The sequence below is a fragment of the Emericellopsis atlantica genome (assembly GCF_019669845.1).
Source record: "Emericellopsis atlantica unplaced genomic scaffold F5Z01scaffold_18, whole genome shotgun sequence".
Lineage (NCBI taxonomy): Eukaryota > Fungi > Ascomycota > Sordariomycetes > Hypocreales > Bionectriaceae > Emericellopsis > Emericellopsis atlantica.
Window position 1 is genome coordinate 596,629 of NW_025764720.1, and position 19,942 is coordinate 616,570.

At 58.6% G+C, this 19,942-nt stretch overlaps 8 protein-coding genes across 8 annotated transcripts; 5 read left to right on the forward strand and 3 right to left on the reverse strand.

Moving 5' to 3' along the window:
* Positions 1-142: 142 nt before the first annotated feature.
* On the forward strand, positions 143-2,042 carry F5Z01DRAFT_682329 (general substrate transporter; the record flags this gene model as incomplete). The annotated part of the gene is made up of 4 exons (XM_046265754.1): positions 143-286; positions 346-487; positions 536-1,774; positions 2,011-2,042. 4 exons carry the CDS (start codon positions 143-145, stop codon positions 2,040-2,042), a joined length of 1,557 nt encoding a protein of 518 aa, XP_046117078.1.
* A 620-nt stretch (positions 2,043-2,662) lies between these two features.
* Positions 2,663-5,910, forward strand: F5Z01DRAFT_659232 (L-Aspartase-like protein). Its single transcript, XM_046263759.1, has 18 exons — positions 2,663-3,321; positions 3,395-3,406; positions 3,463-3,643; positions 3,709-3,748; positions 3,797-3,819; positions 3,875-3,958; positions 4,021-4,054; positions 4,108-4,203; positions 4,264-4,331; positions 4,382-4,423; positions 4,480-4,510; positions 4,560-4,584; positions 4,635-4,741; positions 4,791-4,941; positions 4,994-5,034; positions 5,083-5,140; positions 5,210-5,804; positions 5,894-5,910. Exons 1-17 carry the CDS (start codon positions 2,983-2,985, stop codon positions 5,423-5,425), a joined length of 1,548 nt encoding a protein of 515 aa, XP_046117079.1. The 5' UTR covers positions 2,663-2,982; the 3' UTR covers positions 5,426-5,804; positions 5,894-5,910.
* Positions 5,911-6,034: 124 nt separating this feature from the next.
* On the forward strand, positions 6,035-6,541 carry F5Z01DRAFT_659235 (stress responsive A/B barrel domain-containing protein). Its single transcript, XM_046263760.1, has 2 exons — positions 6,035-6,162; positions 6,212-6,541. Exons 1-2 carry the CDS (start codon positions 6,094-6,096, stop codon positions 6,476-6,478), a joined length of 336 nt encoding a protein of 111 aa, XP_046117080.1. The 5' UTR covers positions 6,035-6,093; the 3' UTR covers positions 6,479-6,541.
* Positions 6,542-8,532, reverse strand: F5Z01DRAFT_659237 (MFS maltose permease MalP). Its single transcript, XM_046263761.1, has one exon. The coding sequence runs from the start codon at positions 8,205-8,207 to the stop codon at positions 6,552-6,554; it is 1,656 nt and encodes a 551-aa protein (XP_046117081.1). The 5' UTR covers positions 8,208-8,532; the 3' UTR covers positions 6,542-6,551.
* A 178-nt stretch (positions 8,533-8,710) lies between these two features.
* Positions 8,711-10,952, forward strand: F5Z01DRAFT_751570 (Dex49a from penicillium Minioluteum complex with isomaltose). The gene is made up of 3 exons (XM_046267054.1): positions 8,711-9,089; positions 9,143-9,895; positions 9,953-10,952. The coding sequence occupies exons 1-3, from the start codon at positions 9,005-9,007 to the stop codon at positions 10,933-10,935; spliced, it is 1,821 nt and encodes a 606-aa protein (XP_046117082.1). The 5' UTR covers positions 8,711-9,004; the 3' UTR covers positions 10,936-10,952.
* A 398-nt stretch (positions 10,953-11,350) lies between these two features.
* F5Z01DRAFT_176075 (uncharacterized protein) lies at positions 11,351-13,444 on the forward strand. Its single transcript, XM_046257957.1, has 2 exons — positions 11,351-13,055; positions 13,105-13,444. Exons 1-2 carry the CDS (start codon positions 11,469-11,471, stop codon positions 13,387-13,389), a joined length of 1,872 nt encoding a protein of 623 aa, XP_046117083.1. The 5' UTR covers positions 11,351-11,468; the 3' UTR covers positions 13,390-13,444.
* On the reverse strand, positions 13,375-15,306 carry F5Z01DRAFT_176070 (uncharacterized protein). The gene is made up of 2 exons (XM_046257956.1): positions 14,639-15,306; positions 13,375-14,584 (listed from the first exon to the last, which is right to left on the reverse strand). The coding sequence occupies exons 1-2, from the start codon at positions 15,156-15,158 to the stop codon at positions 13,500-13,502; spliced, it is 1,605 nt and encodes a 534-aa protein (XP_046117084.1). The 5' UTR covers positions 15,159-15,306; the 3' UTR covers positions 13,375-13,499.
* Positions 15,269-18,004, reverse strand: F5Z01DRAFT_176048 (uncharacterized protein). The gene is made up of 3 exons (XM_046257955.1): positions 17,716-18,004; positions 16,298-17,662; positions 15,269-16,245 (listed from the first exon to the last, which is right to left on the reverse strand). The coding sequence occupies exons 1-3, from the start codon at positions 17,889-17,891 to the stop codon at positions 15,435-15,437; spliced, it is 2,352 nt and encodes a 783-aa protein (XP_046117085.1). The 5' UTR covers positions 17,892-18,004; the 3' UTR covers positions 15,269-15,434.
* Between the last annotated feature and the right edge of the window lie 1,938 nt (positions 18,005-19,942).

A 19,942-nucleotide genomic window follows, 5' to 3' on the forward strand; every position in this document is an offset into this window, starting at 1 on the left:
GAAAGGGGTCGCCTCTTCCAGATAAAAAGCCCAAGGCTGTCCTGTTCATAAACCCGCCCCGGCTCAGTCATCCCGGCATTCCTTGTCTATCACTCCATTCCGCCTCTAGGAACGCAAAGTCCTACAGAACTCTACAATAACCATGGCTCCTCGGGAGAAGTACTGGCGCAAGCTGTCGGGGGACAAGCTCCTCAAGCTCATTGTTGCCGTCTCGGCCATGGCGATTGCCTACGAGGGTATGAGCCAAGGCGTGATGGGAGCTGTCAACGTGGCCCCAGAGTATGGGGTAAGTTCCAATCCGTGAGACCAGTTCTCGCACATCCTACTGACAGCATCCCTTTCCAGAGACGCATGGGCTTCGCCGATGAAGATGGCAATGTCATCAAACCCTCCCTGCAAGGCGGCATCGTCTCGACCTACTACGCCGGATCCCTCTTCGGTGCCTTCTGGGCCGGTGCCTTCTCCGATCGCTACGGCCGCGTCAAGGGTCTGTGACTCGCCATATTCTGGTGCGCGCTCGGCGTCGCCCTCCAAGCGTCTGCCATCAACCTGGCGCACATGCTGGTCGCGCGCGTCTGCGCTGGTATTGGCGTCGCCTTCATCATCGTCATCGCCCCCGCGTGGACTGCCGAGCTCTCGCCCGCTGCGGAGCGCGGCAAGATGATTGCGCTCACCTTCCTGGCCAACTTTGGCGGTATCACTCTGTCGGCATGGATAGGCTTCGCGACCTCGTTCGCCGAGAAGCTGGGTGGCGGTGCCTTTCGCTGGCGCTTCTGTTTCGCCTCGCAGGCTCTGCCTCTGCTCTTCCTGCTGGCCGGGACCATCCTCATCCCCGAGTCACCCCGTTGGCTCGTCAAGGTCGGGCGACGCGAGGAGGCCTTTGACATCATCTGCAAGATTCGTGGTAACGACGACCCGAACAACCCGCTGGTGCAGAGGGAGTATAACGAGATCATCACCGTCATCGAGATGGAAAAGGAGACACCAAGCACAAATTACCTCAAGATGTTCTTCGGCATCGGCTCTGGCGAGATCCACGTGGGCCGCCGCATCCAGCTTGCCTTTTGGCTGCAGGTCCTCATGCAGTACGGCACGGGCATCGCCGCCGTCGTCATCTACTCTGGCACCATCTTCCGCACCGCGGGTTTCGACGACGAGAAGTCTAACTGGCTCTCGGCGCTCAACATGATGGTGGGCATCCTGGGAACCGCCATTGCGGCCTTCACCATCGACCGGGTGGGACGCCGGCGGACACTGTACTGGGGCGCCATCACCCTGGGCATCATCCTCTTCGCCATCGGGGGCCTCAATCGCGGCGCCATCGACCACCCAGAGCACCGTGAGAAGTACGGCACCGCGGCGGCGGCCATGGTCTTCCTCTACGTGCTCGTCTTCAGCTCCAGCTGGCTCATGATCCCCTTCATCTACCCGACCGAAATCTTCCCGACCTGGCTTCGCGCCAAGGGTAACGCATTTGGCGTGGCCGGGTGGGCGATTGGCTTTGGCGGCGGCTCGCTGCTCGTGCCCATCATGTTCAGCGGGATCGGGGAGAAGACGTTCTACGTCTTTGGCGCGGCCATGTTCTTCTACATCCCCGTCGTGTACTGCTTCCTGCCGGAGACGGCGGGCCGGACCCTCGAGGCCATGGACTTTCTCTTTGCCTCGGACAGCTGGTTCACCTGGGAGGAGGAGAAGGTGTACCGTCAGAAGATGGAGGAGCTCGAGACGCGCCTGCAGTCGCGCAAGGTGGACGAGAAGGATATGGTGATGACGGGTGAGGAGCAGGCCGAGTCGGTCTAGAATTATATAAGGGGGAAGAGACTTGTGAGAGAGGGGGTTTGGTAGCGAAGATTGTATACTAGAAGCTATTCATAACGGACTGTGGGCTTTGATCTAGTGCAAGCAGTTGGCTGTAGCATGTGAGCCTGTGTCCGCTATCTGCAGTCAGCTTGATCATCGAGATCATGTGAAGCCCTTCGTCATTTGCGGGCTGAGTGAGATTCTGTGAAGGGATAAAGATCGCGATATCAAGATCTGAGTGACTGAAGAAGAAGGTCAAAAACAACTGAAGAGGAGGAGGAGGAGGAACAAAAGACAGCGCGAGAAACGCGAGGGAAGGCGCCCGGCAATGTGGGCCAATTGCGCGGCCTCACCAATCACAGGCTCCTGGCACAAACTGCTCGACACACATAACAGGATCACCTTGGACTGTATAGATCAACAAATCTTGTCGTAAAAGTATTTTCCCATGGGTGGAGGTCTCGAGGTTGATATTTGGCTTCCGATGGCACCGTCGGGACATTGCGGACGAGCGAATGATAATGCCCCACCGTCGGATGCGGTACCGGGTAGCCTCTACGACGGCGCTTTTTTGTGGAGGCTCCGTGAACTCAACGTGTCATAAAGATCGTAGCAAAACGCCGTAAAAGAGTCGTGAAAATCATGACTTGGTACGCTGTGTGAATAAAATAGGAGAATCAAACGATAGGACTATCAAATAATGACCTCCCGCGCCGCTGGACGATCGCTTGACATGCTGCGTGAAAACGGCCACTAATAAGATGTGATGTGGCTTAGGGCCTGTTGTGGCTAGTGCTGTGTGGCTTTGTGGCTGCTGTGATCAATTGGTGATTTGTGATTTAATGACGATGACTTGCGCACGGATGAGCAAGCAGCTTCTTGATATTCAATATCTTCAGTAAGAAGCAATTAGGTAGAACTACCCTTGGGGGGCATCTCAAGCCAGCCGAGTAAGGCTATCGCTATCACAGCCACAGGCCTCATAGTGGGCAGCTCAAGCCGAGCCGTCACGAAAAAACGCCGTTCAGCGACTCCCCGCACCAAAACTCCAGTCAATGGTTGAGAGTCTAATTATTATCGCCATCTGCCCACTCGACAAAATTTTCCCATACAACAACTGTCATTGTGAAACCTTGGACGGCGGAATAAACAACCCAATTTGTTCACCCCCCTTCATTCGACATGGCTGCCACCAACGAGGCCGCCCAGGCCAAGATCGAGGAGCTGCAGCAGCAGATTGAGCAACTCCAACAACAGGCCCAAGGCTCGACGACGAGCAGCTTTGATGTCTACAGCACCAGTCTGACATCCCGCTACTGCAGCAAGGAGCTCACGTTCCTCTTCAGCCAGAGGTCCAGGCACTCCACCTGGCGCAAGCTCTGGCTGGGTCTTGCCGAGGCCGAGTCGGAGTTGGGCGTCACGAGCATCACCCCAGAGGCCCTGAAGCAGATGCGCGAGGCGCTCACCGTGACCGACAAGGATTTCGAGGCGGCCAAGGTCGAGGAGAAGATCAGGCGTCATGTAAGTTGGCCATTTTGCCGCTGTACTTTCCGTGCGTGGGGGGGTGAATTGACGTGCTAACATGGGTCTGCAGGATGTCATGGCTGTAAGTCTACATTGTCTGCGTGACAACACACTCATGATAGCTGACCCTCACTTCAGCACGTCCACGCCTTTGGACTGGTAGCGCCAGCTGCCGCGGGCATCATCCACCTGGGCGCCACCTCGTGCTTTGTCACGGACAATGCCGAGCTCATTCTTATGCGCGATGCTTTGGACATTTTGATCAACAAGATGGCCAAGGTCATCTCCAACCTGCAGGCTTTCTCTCTCCAGTGGAAATGTAGGCTTTACTTCTGGCTTTTATGTATAAATTTAGGAGACATTGTTAACGTGTGTCATTTGCAGCGGAGCCGACACTGGCCTACACTCATCTGCAGAGCGCCCAGTACGTATTTGCCTTGCTATTGATACCCAGAAGCTGACTCTCCGCCAGACCCATCACCGTTGGACGTCGCTGTAAGTCTACACTGTCCAACCAGCTTGCCATTTTCCAATTCCCTAACAACATCAGCCGCCCAATGGGTTCAAGATCTGGTCATGGATCTCGAAGCCCTCGAGGCTGTTCGCAAGGGCTTGAGGTTCCGTGGCGCCCAAGGTACGTAGACGCTCATATCATCCCCTGCTCCAGGCACCTATCATGACACTGACGGCAAACAGGCACAACCGGTACCCAGGCCTCTTTCTTGGAGATGTAAGATCCATGAACACGTGCCAGTGTGAGCACTCGACTGACCGCAACCGCAGCTTCGAAGGAGACCATGAGAAATGCCTCGCGCTCAACGAGAAGCTCTGCCAACGCTTTGGATTCCCCAGCTGCTACGACATTTCCACGCAGACCTAGTATGTCACTTACATCCTAGCTCAGACGATCCAAGACCGGTTGCTGACTTGGATACGCAGTACTCGCAAGGTTGACACCATCGTTGCCAATGCCGTTGCTGGTATCGGTGCCTCGGCCTCCAAGATTGGTACTTACTTGTTTTCTTCCCCCTGTTCTACCAATGCTAACATATGTTAGCTGGCGATTTGAGGCATCTTGCATCTTGGAAGGAGATTGACGGTTTGACACCCTGTAGCCCGCTTCATGGCAGACCATACTGACCCGTTTCCGCAAAGAACCTTCTGAAAAGTCACAGATTGGCTCCAGGTACGCTTCCGGCTCACACACACTATTTCTTATACTTACCCGTTCGCAGTGCCATGGCATACAAGAAGAACCCGGTTCGTCCTTTTCTTTCCGGATTTCCTTCGCTCTTTATTGACCCCCACAGATGCGCTGTGAGCGCGTCTCCTCTCTCTCTCGCGTTCTCATGTCCAAGACGGTCACATTCAACCAGACCCACGCCACCCAGTGGATGGAGCGAAGCTTGGATGACAGGCAAGTGCATGAAGAAGCTGTCAACTTGATCACTGCTAATATGAAGTAGTGCCTGCCGCCGCATTGACATTCCTGAGATGTTCCTCTTGGCAGAAGCCATTCTGATCGGCCTGGACAACGTTTCAGCGGGCTTGGTGGTGTACCCCGGCAGCATCAGGGCCCACTACATGTCCGAGCTACCCTTTATGCTGACCGAGGCGGTACGTTGTTTCCACGGTAATGGAAATGGACACTCACTGACGAATCCGATAGATCATCATGAAGCTGGTTGCCAAGGGCGCCTCCCGTCAAGAGTGCGTGGTGTCTTAAACTTTTGAGTGCCGATGCTGACCATGGCTTAGAGCGCACGAACACATTCGCGTCCTTTCGCAGGAAGCGGCCAAGGTGGTCAAGGTTGAGGTACGTGCCCTTCTTTTCCGAAGCTCTCCATCTTCTCCTTCCAATTGCTAACGAGCAACCCCCCTGCAGGGCAAGCCCAATGACATGATTGAGCGCATCCGCAACAGCGAGTACTTCAAGCCCATCTGGGGCGAGCTCGACGACATGATGAAGCCGGAGCTGTACATTGGCCGCAGCGTCCAGATTGTCGACAAGTACTGCGGTCCCGCCGGCCCGGTGGAGAAGGCCCTCGCGCCGTACCAGGAGTACATCTCGGGCTCTGCTACTGCCGAGCTGAACGTTTAGATGGGCTGGTGATAGCGACCGAATAGGAATGTCGGTTCAACTGATGCGGATGAGGCAATTTGATGGGTCAGAAAAGGATGAGAAAAGTATGATGGGCCAACCGTTATAAAAAGGGGTTCAATGGCTACCGTTTTCGGGTACAACTGTGGCGCGAAATGGCAGACGAGGTCTAGAATCGCGTCGAGCTTGCTTCAACTTGTGCCTCGAGCGATACCCAGTGATCTGTTTAGATCTTGGGGTGTTGTTGCTATGTTATGTGTGACTTGTTTTGCGTATTTCGAGCGAGGCCTCAGAGTACATGTAATCAAAGCGATTTGGCTGGCCTGCTGCAATCAAGGGGCTTCAATCTGGGTGACGAGGCCAGCATATGTAGTCATGGGTATGTATCAATCGTGACGTTTGGCCTGGTTCTATATTGTTCGATATATCCATGGAGCAGGACAGGCGCATTGCTAACTTGACTTCCAGACGCCGCACCATAAGAATGTCTTCTTCTGGGCTGTGGCGTTCATGTTGGTCGCACAGCATCGGTTCTTCACAGGGCCGTCACTTGGCCGCCCGAGGTGACGAGGTCGCGGGGTATTTGTAACTCCCCATGCATGCCATGTCGCCCTCTCCCATCCTCACAACCACAACCACATCTCACCTTCATCCAACACATCACCGCAATGGTCCCCATCCGCCACGTCGTCCTCTTCACCCCCAAGCCGGAGCTCTCGGCCGCCGAGGCCCAAAATGTCCCACACGCCATCCTTTCTGCCGTCGCCCCCGACTAACAATCCGCAGGTCTTTGACGACATGCTCGCCCTCAAGGACCGCTGCGTCAAGCCTGACACCAAGCAGGCCTACATCCAGTCCCTCGTCGGCGGCAAGGACAACTCGCCCGAGGGCATGCAGCAAGGGCTCACGCACATCTTCATCGTGGAGTTTGCCAGCGCCGAGGACAGAGACTACTATGTTAACATGGACCCGGCGCACAGGGCGTTTGTGGAGAAGCACGCGCCGAGTCTGGCCAAGGCGCAGGTTGTCGACTTTACACCGGGTGTCTTTTGATTTGATGAGGCAGAAGCCAACGCTGAATTGTGATTCCACTAAATATGCCTATCCAACCTCATACGTGCCCGCATCACCCCTCCACCTTGTCACTCCCCTCCGTGAACAGGTTGACCTCTGTGTGCCTGAAGCGGCGCGCAGACACCTTGCGCTCAAAGAGGACGTCCAGCTCGCCAAACGTCCTGCCCTTGGGCTCTGGGAGCCGAAAGAAGGCCCAGGTCGCGCTGCCGAGACACAGCCCACCCCAGAAGAAGCCCGCCTTGCCAGCCCAGTTCCACTCAGTCGGGTTGAGCATGTAGGGGATGATGAAGCCGTTGACAATACTAAAAACGTTGTACAGATTCCGCGCCAGGACGACCGTCTTGTTGCGCAGCCGGGTCGACGGCATCTCGGCCACGAGCGAGTAGCAGACCGGGCCGACGGTGGCATTGTAAAAGGCCGTGTAGACGAGCAGGACGGATCCCGTCGCCCACGCAGCGGCTACGTTGACGCCGCCATCCGGCTTGGGCGCCAGCGAGATGAAGCCGACGACCATGAGGAAGCCAAAGAGGCAGAACAGGCCGGTCACGTACAGCCGCCGGCGGCCAAAGTGCGTCATGAGCACCCATGACACCAGCGTGCCAATGAAGCCGATGCAATACTGCACGAGTGACATGGTGAAGGACTGGCTCTCGGCCAGGCCGGCCGCCTGGTAGAAGTAGGTTGAGTATCCCATAAGACCGGCACCGCAGAGGTTCTGGACGGCCCAAGTGAGGCACGAGATTTCCGTGCGGCGCAGATCCATGCCCTTGAAGCAGTCGAGGTACGTGGTGCCGGCCGACATTTCCTTCTCCATCTCGTTAGTGTGGTGCATCATGGCAATGGTCTCGTCGGCGTTGAACGGCAGGCTTGGGTCGGAGGACGCGAGACGCTTCAGGGACACCTTGGCCTTGTCGAACTGCCCGGTGCGGACGAGCCACCAGGGGGACTCGGGGGCGAGGAAGACGCCGATGGCGATGGGGACGGGCCAGATCCACTGCAGGGCAAATGGGATGCGATACCCCCACTGGTCGGTGCGGTTGAAGAGGGCCTTGAGGATGGCAGAGCCGAGGATCTGGCCCATGACCCAGCAGAGGTTGACGTAGGTGGTGAGGTAGCAGCGCAGGACGAGGGGCATGATCTCGACGGCGTAGGTGACGGTGAGGGTCTGGAAGATACCGAGGGGCACGCCAATGACAAACTCGCCGGCGAGGAGGACGGCCTTGCTGGGTGCGAAGAAGAGGATGAAGACGGCGCCCGTGACCCAGGCCAGGGCGAGGAGCATGGTGCGTCGGTACCCGAGGCGCTCGGCAATGTAGCCATTAATAAAAAGGCCGACGATCTGGCCGGCGTTCATGGCGTTGGAGATGCCCGACTGCCAGGCGCCCGAGAGCTGGTAGGTGCCGTCGGGCTGGGGGTCGCCGTAGCGCTTGGTGAAGCTGGGGTAGCCGTAGAAGGAGCCCATGAGGACGACGTCGTAGCCCTCCATGACGATGGCGGCGGAGAACAGGACGGACCAGCCGATGGCGGCCGGGTACATTTTGAGACCCTGCAGAAGGCTCATGCGATGCTCGTTGGCCGTGGCCGTCTGGGCGTCGTGGAAGACCTGCGCGACATCGCTGGTGTTGATGGCGCTGTGCTTCTCGACGGACGTGGGCTCGACGTGTGTGGCCTCGGCCGTTTCCGTGGCCTTTTCAGTGAGAGTGGACATGGCGGGTGGATGCTGATGCTGATGGCGATGGGCCGGTGAGCTGAGCTTGTCGAGCAAAGCATCTGGCGAGGCATGGCCGGCTTTATAGTCGGTGCGTGCTCACCTTGGCCTCACATTGTGGTTCACTCGTCTAGGGGAACTTGTCGACTGGAGCTTGTCAACTGGGTCTTGTCTTGGGCCATTGACAGACGCGCGGGGCCCCTCACACGGAACTCGGCTCCTTCTGAACCGTGTTATTGGGACACGCAGCTTGAGTCGAGACCTATCTGATGATGTTGGCTGGAAGAAGCGAGAAGACAGACAGACTGACTGGCGGGCGGGCGAGTGAGTTCTTCGCAGAGTTACTGCATGGGGAAGGCACGACGGGCAATTACCACTTGGGGTATAGCGTCAAATGGAGTGACATGTCCGACTTCGCCTTCGTCTAGACTACCCGGGACTCTTCATCAAATCTTCAAAGAGACCAACCCCTGAACTCTCGTCGGTCCGCCTCTCGCCAGACGGACGCAAGTACCGTCGGTCCATTGCCAGAAAAGGAGAAGCGGGTGGATTTGAGCTTATTCTTCCCGCATGGGGTCCCCGCTCTGATGTTACATCCCCAGCGCAAGACCAACGAGCAAAGGGCTTCGACTAACGCCGGTTCTTCATAGCAAACATGAACCCTGTCCAATGTTTACTGTCGATCCCTAGCCGGAAGGATGGCATGGATGGATATGCTTATATATGAGCGTATGTGGGATCGCGTCGTTCCATGATGGTCGAAGCAGCCGCCATTGTCGAGACTCTACTCGTCCATCATGCTCGCAGAGTCCCTCATCCAGGCCACCGGCTTCCTCGCGCTTGTGACAAGTGCCCAGGCACAGTCCAAGTCAAAATGCACACGTACGTTGTTCAAGTGGTCATTATCATGACACTCAGTGTGACTAACAAACCAGCCGTCAACAACACCGCCGACTCGGACGTCCTCAAGACGTGGTGGCATGTCACAGGCGAGATCAACCCGTTCCACCGCGTCCAGGACGAGAACGTGCGCCAGTCACACGTCTACGACATCCAGGTGGCCTCTGCCTCCTCGCCAGACAGATTCTTTGATTCCTTTGTCTACGAGTCCATCCCGCGCAACGGCAATGGCAAGATCTGCAAGCCCGACGACCTCACCTCGCTCTGCGACGTCGACGACCAGATCGAGATTGAGGTCGACATTGGCGTCGACATGGCCTGGACGCAGTACCTGTCCACCGAAGACACCATCGTCCGTGTGACGCGGCGCGAGGGCGGTCCCGTTGAGGCCTCGGAGGTGGTGATCCGCCCGACCACACTGGACTTTGACGTCGAGGTTGATGGCGATGCTGTGCTGATCACGGTCCCCTTTCACGAGAATGGACACCGCTTCTCTGTCGAGTTTAACGATAACCTGTGGGAGTACCGCATCGGCGACCCAGGCAACATGACCAACGGCCACTACGTGCAGAATAAGAACCCTAACGGGGCCCGCTACGTGGAGGAGTACGACGACGAGCTGAACCCCGTCATGGGCGTCGAGCCGCTCAACGCGCTCCTCGTCTTCATGAGCCCCTTTCCCGCGGACAAGTATGTGCCAGACCTCACCAGGGACACGTACACGGTGCCCGAGGGCCTCGTCACCGACCTCACGCAGGTCAAGGAGTCGACGCTTTACTTCCCCCCTGGTGTGTACTGGCTGACAGGCTCCAACCACGCTTCGCTGTCCGACAGCATCACCTGAGTCTATATGGCGCCCGGTGCCTACGTCAAGGGCGCCATCCAGTACCACAGCCACGCGCTGGACCTGCGCGCCACCGGCTTCGGGGTGCTCTCGGGCGAGCAGTACGTCTACCAGGCGAACACGGCCCAGGGCTACGAGAACGTCAAGTCGGACAACACATCCCTCAAGATGTGGCGCGGCGAGTCGGCGCCCGGCACGCGGTGGACGATTCACGGGCTCACGACCAACGCGCCGCCCTTTAACAGCATGGACTTTTACGGCGACGACGTGACCTCTTTTTCCGTGGACGCGTCCGACTACAAGCAGGTGGGCGCCTTCTTTGGCCAGACGGACGGCATCCAGATGTACCCGGGCTCCCACGTGCGCGACGTCTTCTACCACGTCGGCGACGACGGCATCAAGACGTACTACAGCGACGTGCTGTGCGAGCGCATGACGGTCTGGAAGACCAACAACGCGCCCATGATCCAGTTTGGATGGTACGCGCGGGACGTGGACAATGTCACCGTCGACGCCGTCCAGGTTGTTCATACGCGGTACCAGACGCAGCAGGTCTTTTGGCCACGGGGTATCGCGGGTTCCGCCGTTTCGTACCTGGACCAGGAATCGACGCGGACGGCCAACGTAAGCAAGACGCTGTCCAACTACAGCGTCACCAACGCCCGCTGCGAGGGTATCTGTCCCAACCTCGTGGGCATCAACCCGCTCAACAACATTGACATGTTCCTCATGAAGAATATCTGGATCGAGACGCTGGCGCCTGAGATCACGGACGTCGGCAAGAGTACGTTTCGGGTGTTCACGGACGAGGAGGGCAATGAGGTGCAGCTGGGCGCCCAGTCGCCTGGCGGGATTGGACTCGTCATTGAGGACTTTTACGTGGGCGATGAGAAGATTAGCTTTGAGAATGATAACTGGCGGAGGGAACAGTTGGGCCAGATTGATTTTGACGAGCACTGGGATGGCAAGTGGACGTTGAGGTAGCAGTGTTGCTGTATGGGAGTTGAACGTGAGGCATTGCCTTGGATACTTGAGACTTTGGACAAGAGTCCAGTCAATAAATCGGCTTCAGTATTCGGCTTCCCCCCGCTGTCTAGATATGATGGAAGGCATATAGTGTATTTACCCACAGTCAAGCCAGTTGTAGAAACGCCAACGTGGTCCTGTCGGCCTCCTCGACTCCAGCCTTCTCCAGGCAGGGAGCATACCAGCCTTGCCACGCCACGTCCCTCTCCTGTACATGTAGGCTGTGAGCCGACTCAGATCAATCCGAAAAGTTAGAACTTACATGTAGAAGACCAGGGGTCCGGCGAATTACCCGATGCAGTTAGCAGCGCCTCCTGGTCCTTGGTCATTCTCCGAGTCCGTGCCGCGTCTCTCCGCACTCCCACGTCCCGGTACTCGGAGCTCCCCCACGGGGAATCCATCTCTCCTTCAACCTGCCCTGACGTTGCTCTGCATCCCCACGTCCATCGCAGCATTACCTCTTTGGATCACGGCACCTTGACCCGCGGACAATGGCCAGTCTCACATTCAGTCTGCGCTCGTCCTCCGAGCCCCTCGCGCCCGCGCTGCGCAAGGCCTGCGACAGGTGCCGCAGGCGCAAGACGCGCTGCGATGGCCAGCCTAGTTGCAAGACCTGCCTTCTCGTCGGGGTGGAGTGCTCGTACAGGACAGTCTCAAAGCCAGTGGGTCGCAGACCAAGGAAACCTCGTTGCTCGCCGCAGGGCCCTCCTCCTACGACTCCGTCCATGACATCGCAGAGTCCTGGGCCTGATAACGACGCAACAGCGCAGACGTGGTCGGTTACCTGGACATCAAAACAGCCCGAAGAAGAGTCTACTCGTGCACTGTTCCACCCAGACGTGGCTGCGGCAGACTTTATAGCAGACAGTCAACCGTACCAAGAGCAGTTCTTGCTGGACGACATGCCTACCAGCCCATGGTCCTCCTATCCCCTCCTCAACTTCTACTCGCCCTCGCTGAACAACAGTCTCCTCTTTGACCTATTCACAGACGCGAGCACCATTGAGACGCCCAGTTGCATCGCCAGTAGCTGCAACGTGGTGCCTCCAACACCTGCTGCTCCGTCAGACGACTGGAGAGTCCCCCCTAGCACCTTCACCCCCTACACGCAGCTCTACTTTGACAGGCTATACCCCGTCTTCCCCGTTCTCGAGAGACACCAGCTAGACAGCACCGCCTCCTGGGACCAGTACGCCCTCGCCTCCTCCCTGGGCGCAGCCATCACCGCTCAGCTCAACTTGGTCGACCCCTCGACCATTCACCGCCCTTCAAGTTCCTCCGCATCATCAGCCCTGCGCTCGTCATCTTCACCCCCGCAGCAGCAGCAACCCCTCCCAGGCCAGGTATGGACCGACCACGCCCTCCAGGCCCGGCAGGCGTGGGACTACATGAGCGCACCCACAGAGTCCACCATCATGACGTCCTTCTTCCTCTTCGTCTACTACGACAACGCCAAGCGGCCCCAAAAGGCCGGCTACTACCTCCGGGAGGCCATTGGCTTCGCCCTCGCCCTCGGCCTCGACGACCTGGACACGTATCACGACGCCGCCTCCCACGACGATCAGCGCCGCTGTCGCCTCTTCTGGCTGCTCTTCATCACCGAGCGCTTCTACGCACTCCAACACAGAGGCAGCGTCCTCCTGCGGTCCACCATTCCCCTGCCGCAGGTCTTCACCTCGCCCCAGCCAAAGCTCATCTACGGCTTCGTCTCGCTCGTCCACCTCTTCAAGTGCGTCGACGACAAGTTTGTCTCCCTCTGGAGAACGAGCCGCGCCGTGCTCACCTGGGGGAGTCCGTCTGCGTCTGCGTCCGTAGCCTCCGTGGCCGACGACACGGGCAAGGCGGCCTGGCAGGGCCCCCTGTGCGACTCAGTGGCTGGACAGAGCATGGAGGGCGAGCTCGTCGAGGTGCAGCGGCTCGACATTGCCGTGACGCAGCAGTGGCTGCATCTCCTGGCGTGGCAGCTTCAAGACGCACGAGCGGCGAGTCGACGCGTGCCCTTTGTCGTGTCCAGGGAGACGCTGGGCGTGGTGACGCGGGCGGACCGGCAGTGCCTCGAGGCGCATGGCATCGGCATGGTGTGTCTGTCTGTCTTCTTTCTGCGAATATTCTTGCTGACAGGTGTAGGAGCAGAAGCTGTTCGCCATTGCGTGCTGCGTGTCCGACGTGCTGCAGCGCTCCGCCGAACTCGACAGGGACGCGGTCTCAATGGGCCATCAGTATCTGCATGGCTTCATGCGCGTGCTGTCGTCGTTCCGGAACAGGGAGTCTGAGTATCTGCAGCCGCTGCTGGCCAGGGCCACAAAGACGCTGACTGCAGAGCTGTCCGTGCCACCGACGCTGACGCTGCCTTGCGAATCCGATGTCTCTGGTCGGGGGGAGAGTGGCCGCCCGGAACATGTCGATTGTTGAGGCTACCATGTACATTAGTAATTGTACAAACAAGACTACAAACGACAAGACAGCCAGACTTCACTTGACACAGGCAAAGCATCATTTTCCCTTCATTCCTCACCAGGGTATCACGCCATCGTCCTCAACTCCTCCGCCACCTCAAACCGCGCATCCGTCTTGGCCCTCACCTCATCCACCGTCACCCCCGGCGCCAACTCGGTCAGCACCAAGTCTCGTCCACCCGTCCTGTCCACCTGGAACACGCAGAGATCCGTGATGATGGTGCTCACCACCCGCGCCCCCGTCAGCGGAAGACTACAATCCTGCACAATCTTGGAACTTCCATCCTTGGCCACGTGCTCCGTCGCCACCACAATCTTGGTGCTATCCGGGTTGGCGACCAGGTCCATCGCCCCGCCCATGCCCTTGAACACCTTGCCGGGGATCATGTAGTTGGCCAGGTCGCCGTTGCTCGCGACCTGCAGCGCCCCCAGGATCGAGACGTCGACGTGGCCGCCCCGGATCATGCCGAAGCTCTCGGCGCTGTCAAAGCACGACGCTCCCGGCACCAGCGTCACCGTCTCCTTGCCTGCGTTGACAATGTCGGCGTCCACCTCATCCGGCGTCGGGTACGGCCCCATGCCGAGAATGCCGTTCTCGCTCTGGATCCAGACGTTGCGTCCTTCCGGGAGAAAGGTGGCCGCCAGGGTTGGGATGCCGACGCCCAGGTTGACGTAGTATCCCTCCCTCAGCTCCTCGGCGGCGCGGCGGCCGATCCGGTTCCTCTTCCCTTGTGCCTCGTCATTGGCCTTGGGGGCTTGGTCAGACGAGGACGACGAGACGTCCCGCGTCTGCATAATCTCAATCACTTTATCCTGTGTGGCCGGCACGATGCGGTCGACAAAAATGCCCGGCAGGTGGACGTCGTTGGGGTCCAGCTCGCCGACCTCGACGATATTCTCGGCCTCGACAATCGTCGTCTTGGCGGCCTTGGCCATGAGGGGGCCAAACGCCTTGGTTGTGTAGCGGAAGATGCAGTTGCCCGCCTTGTCGGCTTTCCAGGCGCGGATGATCGCCACGTCGCCCGTCAGCGCCGTCTCCATGAGGAACGTGCGTCCGTTGAACTCCTTTGTCTCGCGCTTGCGGCCCTTTTCGAGGACGGTACCGGATGCGCCGAGGCGCACGGGGATCTCGCCCTTCTCGACAAGTGTGTCTGCAGGTCATTCGTTAGCCTTTGTGTGGACATAAGCAAAAAAGGGAACCCTACGAGCAGCTGTGGGCGTATAGAACGCCGGAATGCCAGCACCTCCCGCCCTGATACGCTCCGCCAGTGTGCCCTGGGGACACAGCTCGACGGCAATCTCGCCAGTGAGGTACTTCTTCTCAAGCACCTTGTTGTTCCCCAGGAAAGACAGGATGAGGCGGTTGACCTGCCCGCTCTTGGACAGCTTGGCCAGGCCACCCTTGCCCTCGACGCCCGAGTTGTTCGACACAGCCGTCAGCGAGTGTAGGTCCTGCGCGCCGCGACGCTTCAATGCCGAGATGAGCGTTTCGGCCACACCGCAAAGGCCAAAGCCCGAGCTGAGAATCGTCGAGCCGCTCCTCACATCAGCGACAGCCTCGTCGGCGGTCTTGTACAGCTTGGAGCCACCTCGCCTGTTGGTAGGCGCAGCGTCGCTTGTCTTGATAAAGCTGCGCGTGGGCTGGAGTGGGAGTAGGCGGATGCTGTGAAAGCGACAGGTCGACGCAAGCGCTCTGGGGCGCGCGAGACAGCGAAGAGAAGACATGGTAACAGCAGCTGAGGCTATGCGAACAAGAATGAAAGAAGACTGAGTTTCAATCCAATACACGTAGGACGGCCACCTCGTTTTGGAGACTGTGCATGCAGGCTCGCCGGTCCTTGTTCTGATGTCCGTCACTGCTCGGAGCCCAGATCGACGTCCGTGTGCGGGACAGATCGTGTCGGCATCTAGAAGTAGGCGCCGCACTCCTCCGTTTCACCAGCTTTTACCCTCCGGGCTGTTGTTCCATTCTCATGCGGGGAAAAGTCAAGGAAACATGCGTCAGCTCGCGAACTCGGGCCAATGCAGCCAGTCAAAGTTGCTCATGTCGTCCCAGGACAGCCCACCAAAGGAGGGCTCAAAGTCATTGCCCGGCTGGTTCAGGACCTGCATGATCTGGTCGTCGGACATGGTAGAGAACTGCAGCGTTTCAGGCCACAGGAGCTGCTGCTGCTGCTGTGGGAGCGGAGGATGGTGCTGATGCGGTAGAGGTGCGCCCGCCTGGTGGTCCATTGGCTGCGCAGCTGCAACGCCTGTCGCGATGGGCGGCGTACCCAGTGAGGCCGGCACCGAGGGCGATGTCGTTGGCATGCGCAGGCCTTCCTTGATGCCCCCCTTGGCGGCGCGACGCACAATCTGCCGCAAGTGTCGGCCGTAGAGACTGGAGAGACCGTTGCGGTGCTCGGTGACGGCGCCGATCCTCTCGAGCACACTCGCTGTCTCGTCAATGAGCTTGCGCACGCTGGGCGCCAACGTCGACCCGCCCGCCGTGTACGCGCTCAGCGTCAGCGCGAAGCACGCCGCAAAGGAAATCATGATCGTCGTGTTATTGGGCATCGACTGCAGCTGCGCCTCGCCCTGGATAGCCGTGCGCAGGACGGCGAGCGCGGAGGACAGGCCCGCTGTCCGGAAGAAACGGCGTACTTCGAGAGGAGCCGTGGGATGGTTGATGACACTGCCGTAGATGGAGAGACGCGTGTGAGTGACGAGGATCTCGACGTAGGGAGGCAAGCGTCGCTCCGGCCCTGCGCCGATCATGGCGCCCCAGTTGGCGTACCACTGGTCAAAGAAGCTCTCAATTGTGGATTCGATACTGCTGAGCGTTAGTGAATAATCAAGGGAACTTGAACGAACAAAGAACTCACGACTGCGCGGCAAGACTACCATCGCTGCTCACCCCCTGCGTCCCATCGCAGTACGCCCTCACCGTCGCAAATGTCGCGTCCAGATCACGCCGGAGCACCGCCATGGACAGCAGCGGGCCGTCCTGCTTCTCCGCGAGCGGGCTCTTGTGCCAGTTGTCGCAGTCTTTCAGCAGACGCGTGATCGGCACCAGGAACGGCCGTCCCCTCGCCAGACACATGCCTCTCTCCAGAACAAAGAGCGAGATCCAGCATCGCTCGCGGCCTCGCAGGAGGAGCGTGCCCTGCTCCGATAGGGGGTCGACGTCCTGGAAGCCGTCCATGGCCAATGCCGTCTTGGGATCCAGACACTCGCCACGCGCCACGGTCACGCCCGTTCCATGGCCAAGCAGGGCCTGCGGTATCAGCACTTTGTGTAGACTCAGGTCAATGGCAATCGTCGTGGCCATGCTGATGTACGCCGACGTCTCGTCGTTGGTCGAGTGCGACCCGGGGAACATCCAGGGCACGTTGATCAGGTAGGCGAGCACGATTTCCACGGATTTGAGGCGGTGTGGCGTGATGCGGTTGGCTAGCATCTTCGCGTGGGTTGACAGGCGTTTGGACAGAGCGCCGGCAGAGGGCCAGAAGAGCGCAGCGGCAGCCATGATGGATGTGCACAGAAAGGCGGAGCGGGACCGCGTGTAGCTCAGTGTGTATAATCGAGGATCCAGTCCCCATCGCGTGTGCGCGAGTTTATCGTAGAAGAAGCGGAACAAGGCTTCGCCTTCCTCGACTGTGACGAGGCCCATGCTGAGAGGATCAATGTCGTCGCCAACGTCCAGGTTGACTCTAGCCGCCGACCCAAAGAACTGCTGCAACTCGCACGCTTCCTTTGCCTTGTCCGAGTGCGTGTGCTGCCTTGCGCGCGGCGGCTGCCGGGTGTGCTGATTCTGTTGCGTCGGCGGCGGCGGCTGCTGGTGCTGATGTCGTAAAGGGGCTGCCGGTGCATGTCCCACCTCGTTTCTCCGCGGCTCCTCCGGCGGCTGGAAGTACGATGCTCTCGCCAGCAACTGCAGCGGATTCTCCGCGTCATCAATGGCAAGCGTGTCTGCGTTCGCCGGCGGCATATCTGGCGTGGAGTCCACCTGACTGCCGTCCTCAGCCAGCGGGTCGGCATCACTGGATTCGTCCATCTGTTGGTAGTCCAGCTGGTCGGTCCTTGCCGATGCTCCTGTGAGGTGCTCCCTCGCCTGCACCTCGTCCAGCAGCTCCTTGAGCCGGGCGACAATCCGGCCTCCATCCCCGGACTGGGGCGTATCACCGCTCCCGCCGCGTCTCACCACCTGCTCAATCTGATACAGCGCCTTGTCGAGACCTACACGCTTGCTTCCTCAAAGTCAGTCCACTCGCCCATGTGTTGCGAGGGCAGGCACACGTACTTTTTGATGCCCTTTTGTCGCCCGACGTGCACATCGGGCCGCACGCACTCCTTGCCCAGCTGGATGCACCGTTTGCACTGCACCTCACCAGGCGTCCAGTCGCACTTGATCTTGCTCCGTCGGCAGACAATGCAGGCCGCCAGCCGCGGGCGCGCCGCGGCCGAGTCCACGCTCATCGCGTTCTAAGGTGTGTCGATACACCAAGCAAGATGAGCAAACGCTGAGGTCGGTGAGTGAGGTCCAAAGCGCGACAGCTGCCTAGGCTACCGAGCCGCGGGTGCCGTCTGTCAGGGACACGGATCAATGCGAGGTTGCATCGGCACGTGTTGGAGTCCGAAAAGTCTGGGGCAAGTGGTTGGCTGGCCCGAGACGTAGTCAGGCCAAGGTGAGCGGTTGGGAGGGATGTGGGTTGACCGTTGGGGAAGCCCGTTGGAGAGGCAGCCGGGGACCGGAGGCGGGGATGCATGGTGGGTGTTTGAGCTACCCTGCACTGTCTTCAGCTACGTACTTACTTGTGCTCGGAAACAAAGATACACGTGGGACTGGCCATTTGATGGTTGAAAGAATTTAGGTCATGGTAATATTTGGCACAAGTCGTTTTGATTTCGGTGCAGTTAGAGCGGCAATTGATTAACCCGAGCTTTTTCGTGGCCAGCAGGACCCTTCTCTGGACAACATCAAACAACATCACACCGCGAACTTGTAACCGCATGTGACCACACAAACTGGGAGATCATCTCAACCAACTGTCCAAGTCAGTAAATATACATCATACTTGACCTCATCTCCTCCACGTTGATTGTAGTACTGTCACGCAATCCACTCGCGACGGTAAGCCAGCGACTGTTGACCATTGATCAAGTCGATGCCCCTTATGCGAAGAGACACTGCTTCTTCACATGCATGTTCTGGATGATGACAAGGAGCTCCAGTGGCACAGCAAGGCAGCTGGATGCGAACTACACTACATGTACCTGCTGCGTACAGGACCAACGTTTCACGGTGCACTGCCCTACGCTGTAGCCTGGTCTACGTAGGCAACCTCGGTCACCAGGGCCTCAAGGCTGATGCTTACCTCAAAAACCAAACGCTCTCGCAGCCGATACAGCCAGCTGTGGATATTTGAGACGGTCCCAGAGACATCATGCTCGCTCGCAACAAAACCTCGTGGGCCGATTGCCCTCCCAGGGTCTTGCCGGCTACAGTCCATCATCTCAAACCAATGCACGACATTCTACTCCCCCGTTGAAGATCCATCGATCCTGCGAGGCATTTCATGCGAGCAATGCGTTTCATGATGATTTCGCGGGATTAACAAGGACCCGCTCGTCTTGGAAACGACACTAACCAGGGTGCCAGTTTGACAGCGATAGTACGGATAGTACTGACTTTAATTATCTCCCCAGCCCCCATGGCAGCCGAAACACTCGCGCGCCATCAACCAGCTGATTTCCCACCCAGGAGGCGTAAAGCCAATCCTCGACGGGCGTGTGCAGAAAAGACTCGACTTCCAGCCGCGCCGAGACGACAGGCGGAGATAGGGTCAGGCGAGCAAGCCGTCCTCGTTTGCTGCATAACGGAGCCAGCCTCAAATGGCCCGGGCCTCGAGGGCTTGCAGGAGCGCAAACTCACAGGGACCGTGATTGCTGACAATTCTGCTTGAAAAAGCACGCCCAGACCTGGCTACATGTACTCGTCCGTAACGCCCGGGGCCTTACCAAGACCCCGGTGCTCTAGGGGGCGCGCTCTAGACCACCGAGGGCGGCCACGTCAACCTTATTAACAAAGCCGTCGCGTGAAGTCGGTCTTTTCGCATTTGACGAGGCTTGGGGCCGACGCGAGCTGGCCTGAGCTCGCCAGCTGGTCTAGGTCTAGGTCTAGATTAGCGAGGGGCAGTGGCTGTTCGACTAAGAGTCTAAGACCAACAACGATGCAGCCTCCCTGTGGACGGTAGCACAGTAAGATTTTGGGCCATGGACTGTACTTGTAGCTTCGCCTCATCTGAGGGAGCAGTGTCCCCGCGTCCGAGGGCTTGACTCGCGCTCGTGCGTACGCACTGTCGCTTGAAAATAGGCTTCAACGGCGTGTGCGCTGCGCAAGGGGTTTCGCGGCATGGCATTTCCCATTTGCCATACGGAGGACGAGTTCAAAAGTTATGCGTTGACGCTAAAGGCGCTAAGTCTGCATGTCGTTTAAATCCAGCTAGCTTTGGTGCAAATCCTACGGC

What these genes read in the sequence shown, in the direction of transcription:
- F5Z01DRAFT_659232 (XM_046263759.1), top strand. Translation starts at nt 2,983, where the DNA reads ATGGCTGCCACCAACGAGGCCGCCCAGGCCAAGATCGAGGAGCTGCAG. An exon ending in TGCCTCGGCCTCCAAGATTG is followed by an intron (nt 4,332 to 4,381) that starts GTACTTACTTGT and finishes AACATATGTTAG; the next exon opens with CTGGCGATTTGAGGCATCTT. An exon ending in ATCTTGGAAGGAGATTGACG is followed by an intron (nt 4,424 to 4,479) that starts GTTTGACACCCT and finishes GTTTCCGCAAAG; the next exon opens with AACCTTCTGAAAAGTCACAG.
- F5Z01DRAFT_659235 (XM_046263760.1), top strand. Translation starts at nt 6,094, where the DNA reads ATGGTCCCCATCCGCCACGTCGTCCTCTTCACCCCCAAGCCGGAGCTC. An exon ending in CGGCCGCCGAGGCCCAAAAT is followed by an intron (nt 6,163 to 6,211) that starts GTCCCACACGCC and finishes AACAATCCGCAG; the next exon opens with GTCTTTGACGACATGCTCGC.
- F5Z01DRAFT_659237 (XM_046263761.1), bottom strand. Translation starts at nt 8,207, where the DNA reads ATGTCCACTCTCACTGAAAAGGCCACGGAAACGGCCGAGGCCACACAC.
- F5Z01DRAFT_751570 (XM_046267054.1), top strand. Translation starts at nt 9,005, where the DNA reads ATGCTCGCAGAGTCCCTCATCCAGGCCACCGGCTTCCTCGCGCTTGTG. An exon ending in GTCCAAGTCAAAATGCACAC is followed by an intron (nt 9,090 to 9,142) that starts GTACGTTGTTCA and finishes CTAACAAACCAG; the next exon opens with CCGTCAACAACACCGCCGAC. An exon ending in GACGCTTTACTTCCCCCCTG is followed by an intron (nt 9,896 to 9,952) that starts GTGTGTACTGGC and finishes GCATCACCTGAG; the next exon opens with TCTATATGGCGCCCGGTGCC.
- F5Z01DRAFT_176075 (XM_046257957.1), top strand. Translation starts at nt 11,469, where the DNA reads ATGGCCAGTCTCACATTCAGTCTGCGCTCGTCCTCCGAGCCCCTCGCG. An exon ending in AGGCGCATGGCATCGGCATG is followed by an intron (nt 13,056 to 13,104) that starts GTGTGTCTGTCT and finishes TGACAGGTGTAG; the next exon opens with GAGCAGAAGCTGTTCGCCAT.
- F5Z01DRAFT_176070 (XM_046257956.1), bottom strand. Translation starts at nt 15,158, where the DNA reads ATGTCTTCTCTTCGCTGTCTCGCGCGCCCCAGAGCGCTTGCGTCGACC. An exon ending in CTATACGCCCACAGCTGCTC is followed by an intron (nt 14,585 to 14,638) that starts GTAGGGTTCCCT and finishes AATGACCTGCAG; the next exon opens with ACACACTTGTCGAGAAGGGC.
- F5Z01DRAFT_176048 (XM_046257955.1), bottom strand. Translation starts at nt 17,891, where the DNA reads ATGAGCGTGGACTCGGCCGCGGCGCGCCCGCGGCTGGCGGCCTGCATT. An exon ending in CGACAAAAGGGCATCAAAAA is followed by an intron (nt 17,663 to 17,715) that starts GTACGTGTGCCT and finishes ACTTTGAGGAAG; the next exon opens with CAAGCGTGTAGGTCTCGACA. An exon ending in GGTAGTCTTGCCGCGCAGTC is followed by an intron (nt 16,246 to 16,297) that starts GTGAGTTCTTTG and finishes AACGCTCAGCAG; the next exon opens with TATCGAATCCACAATTGAGA.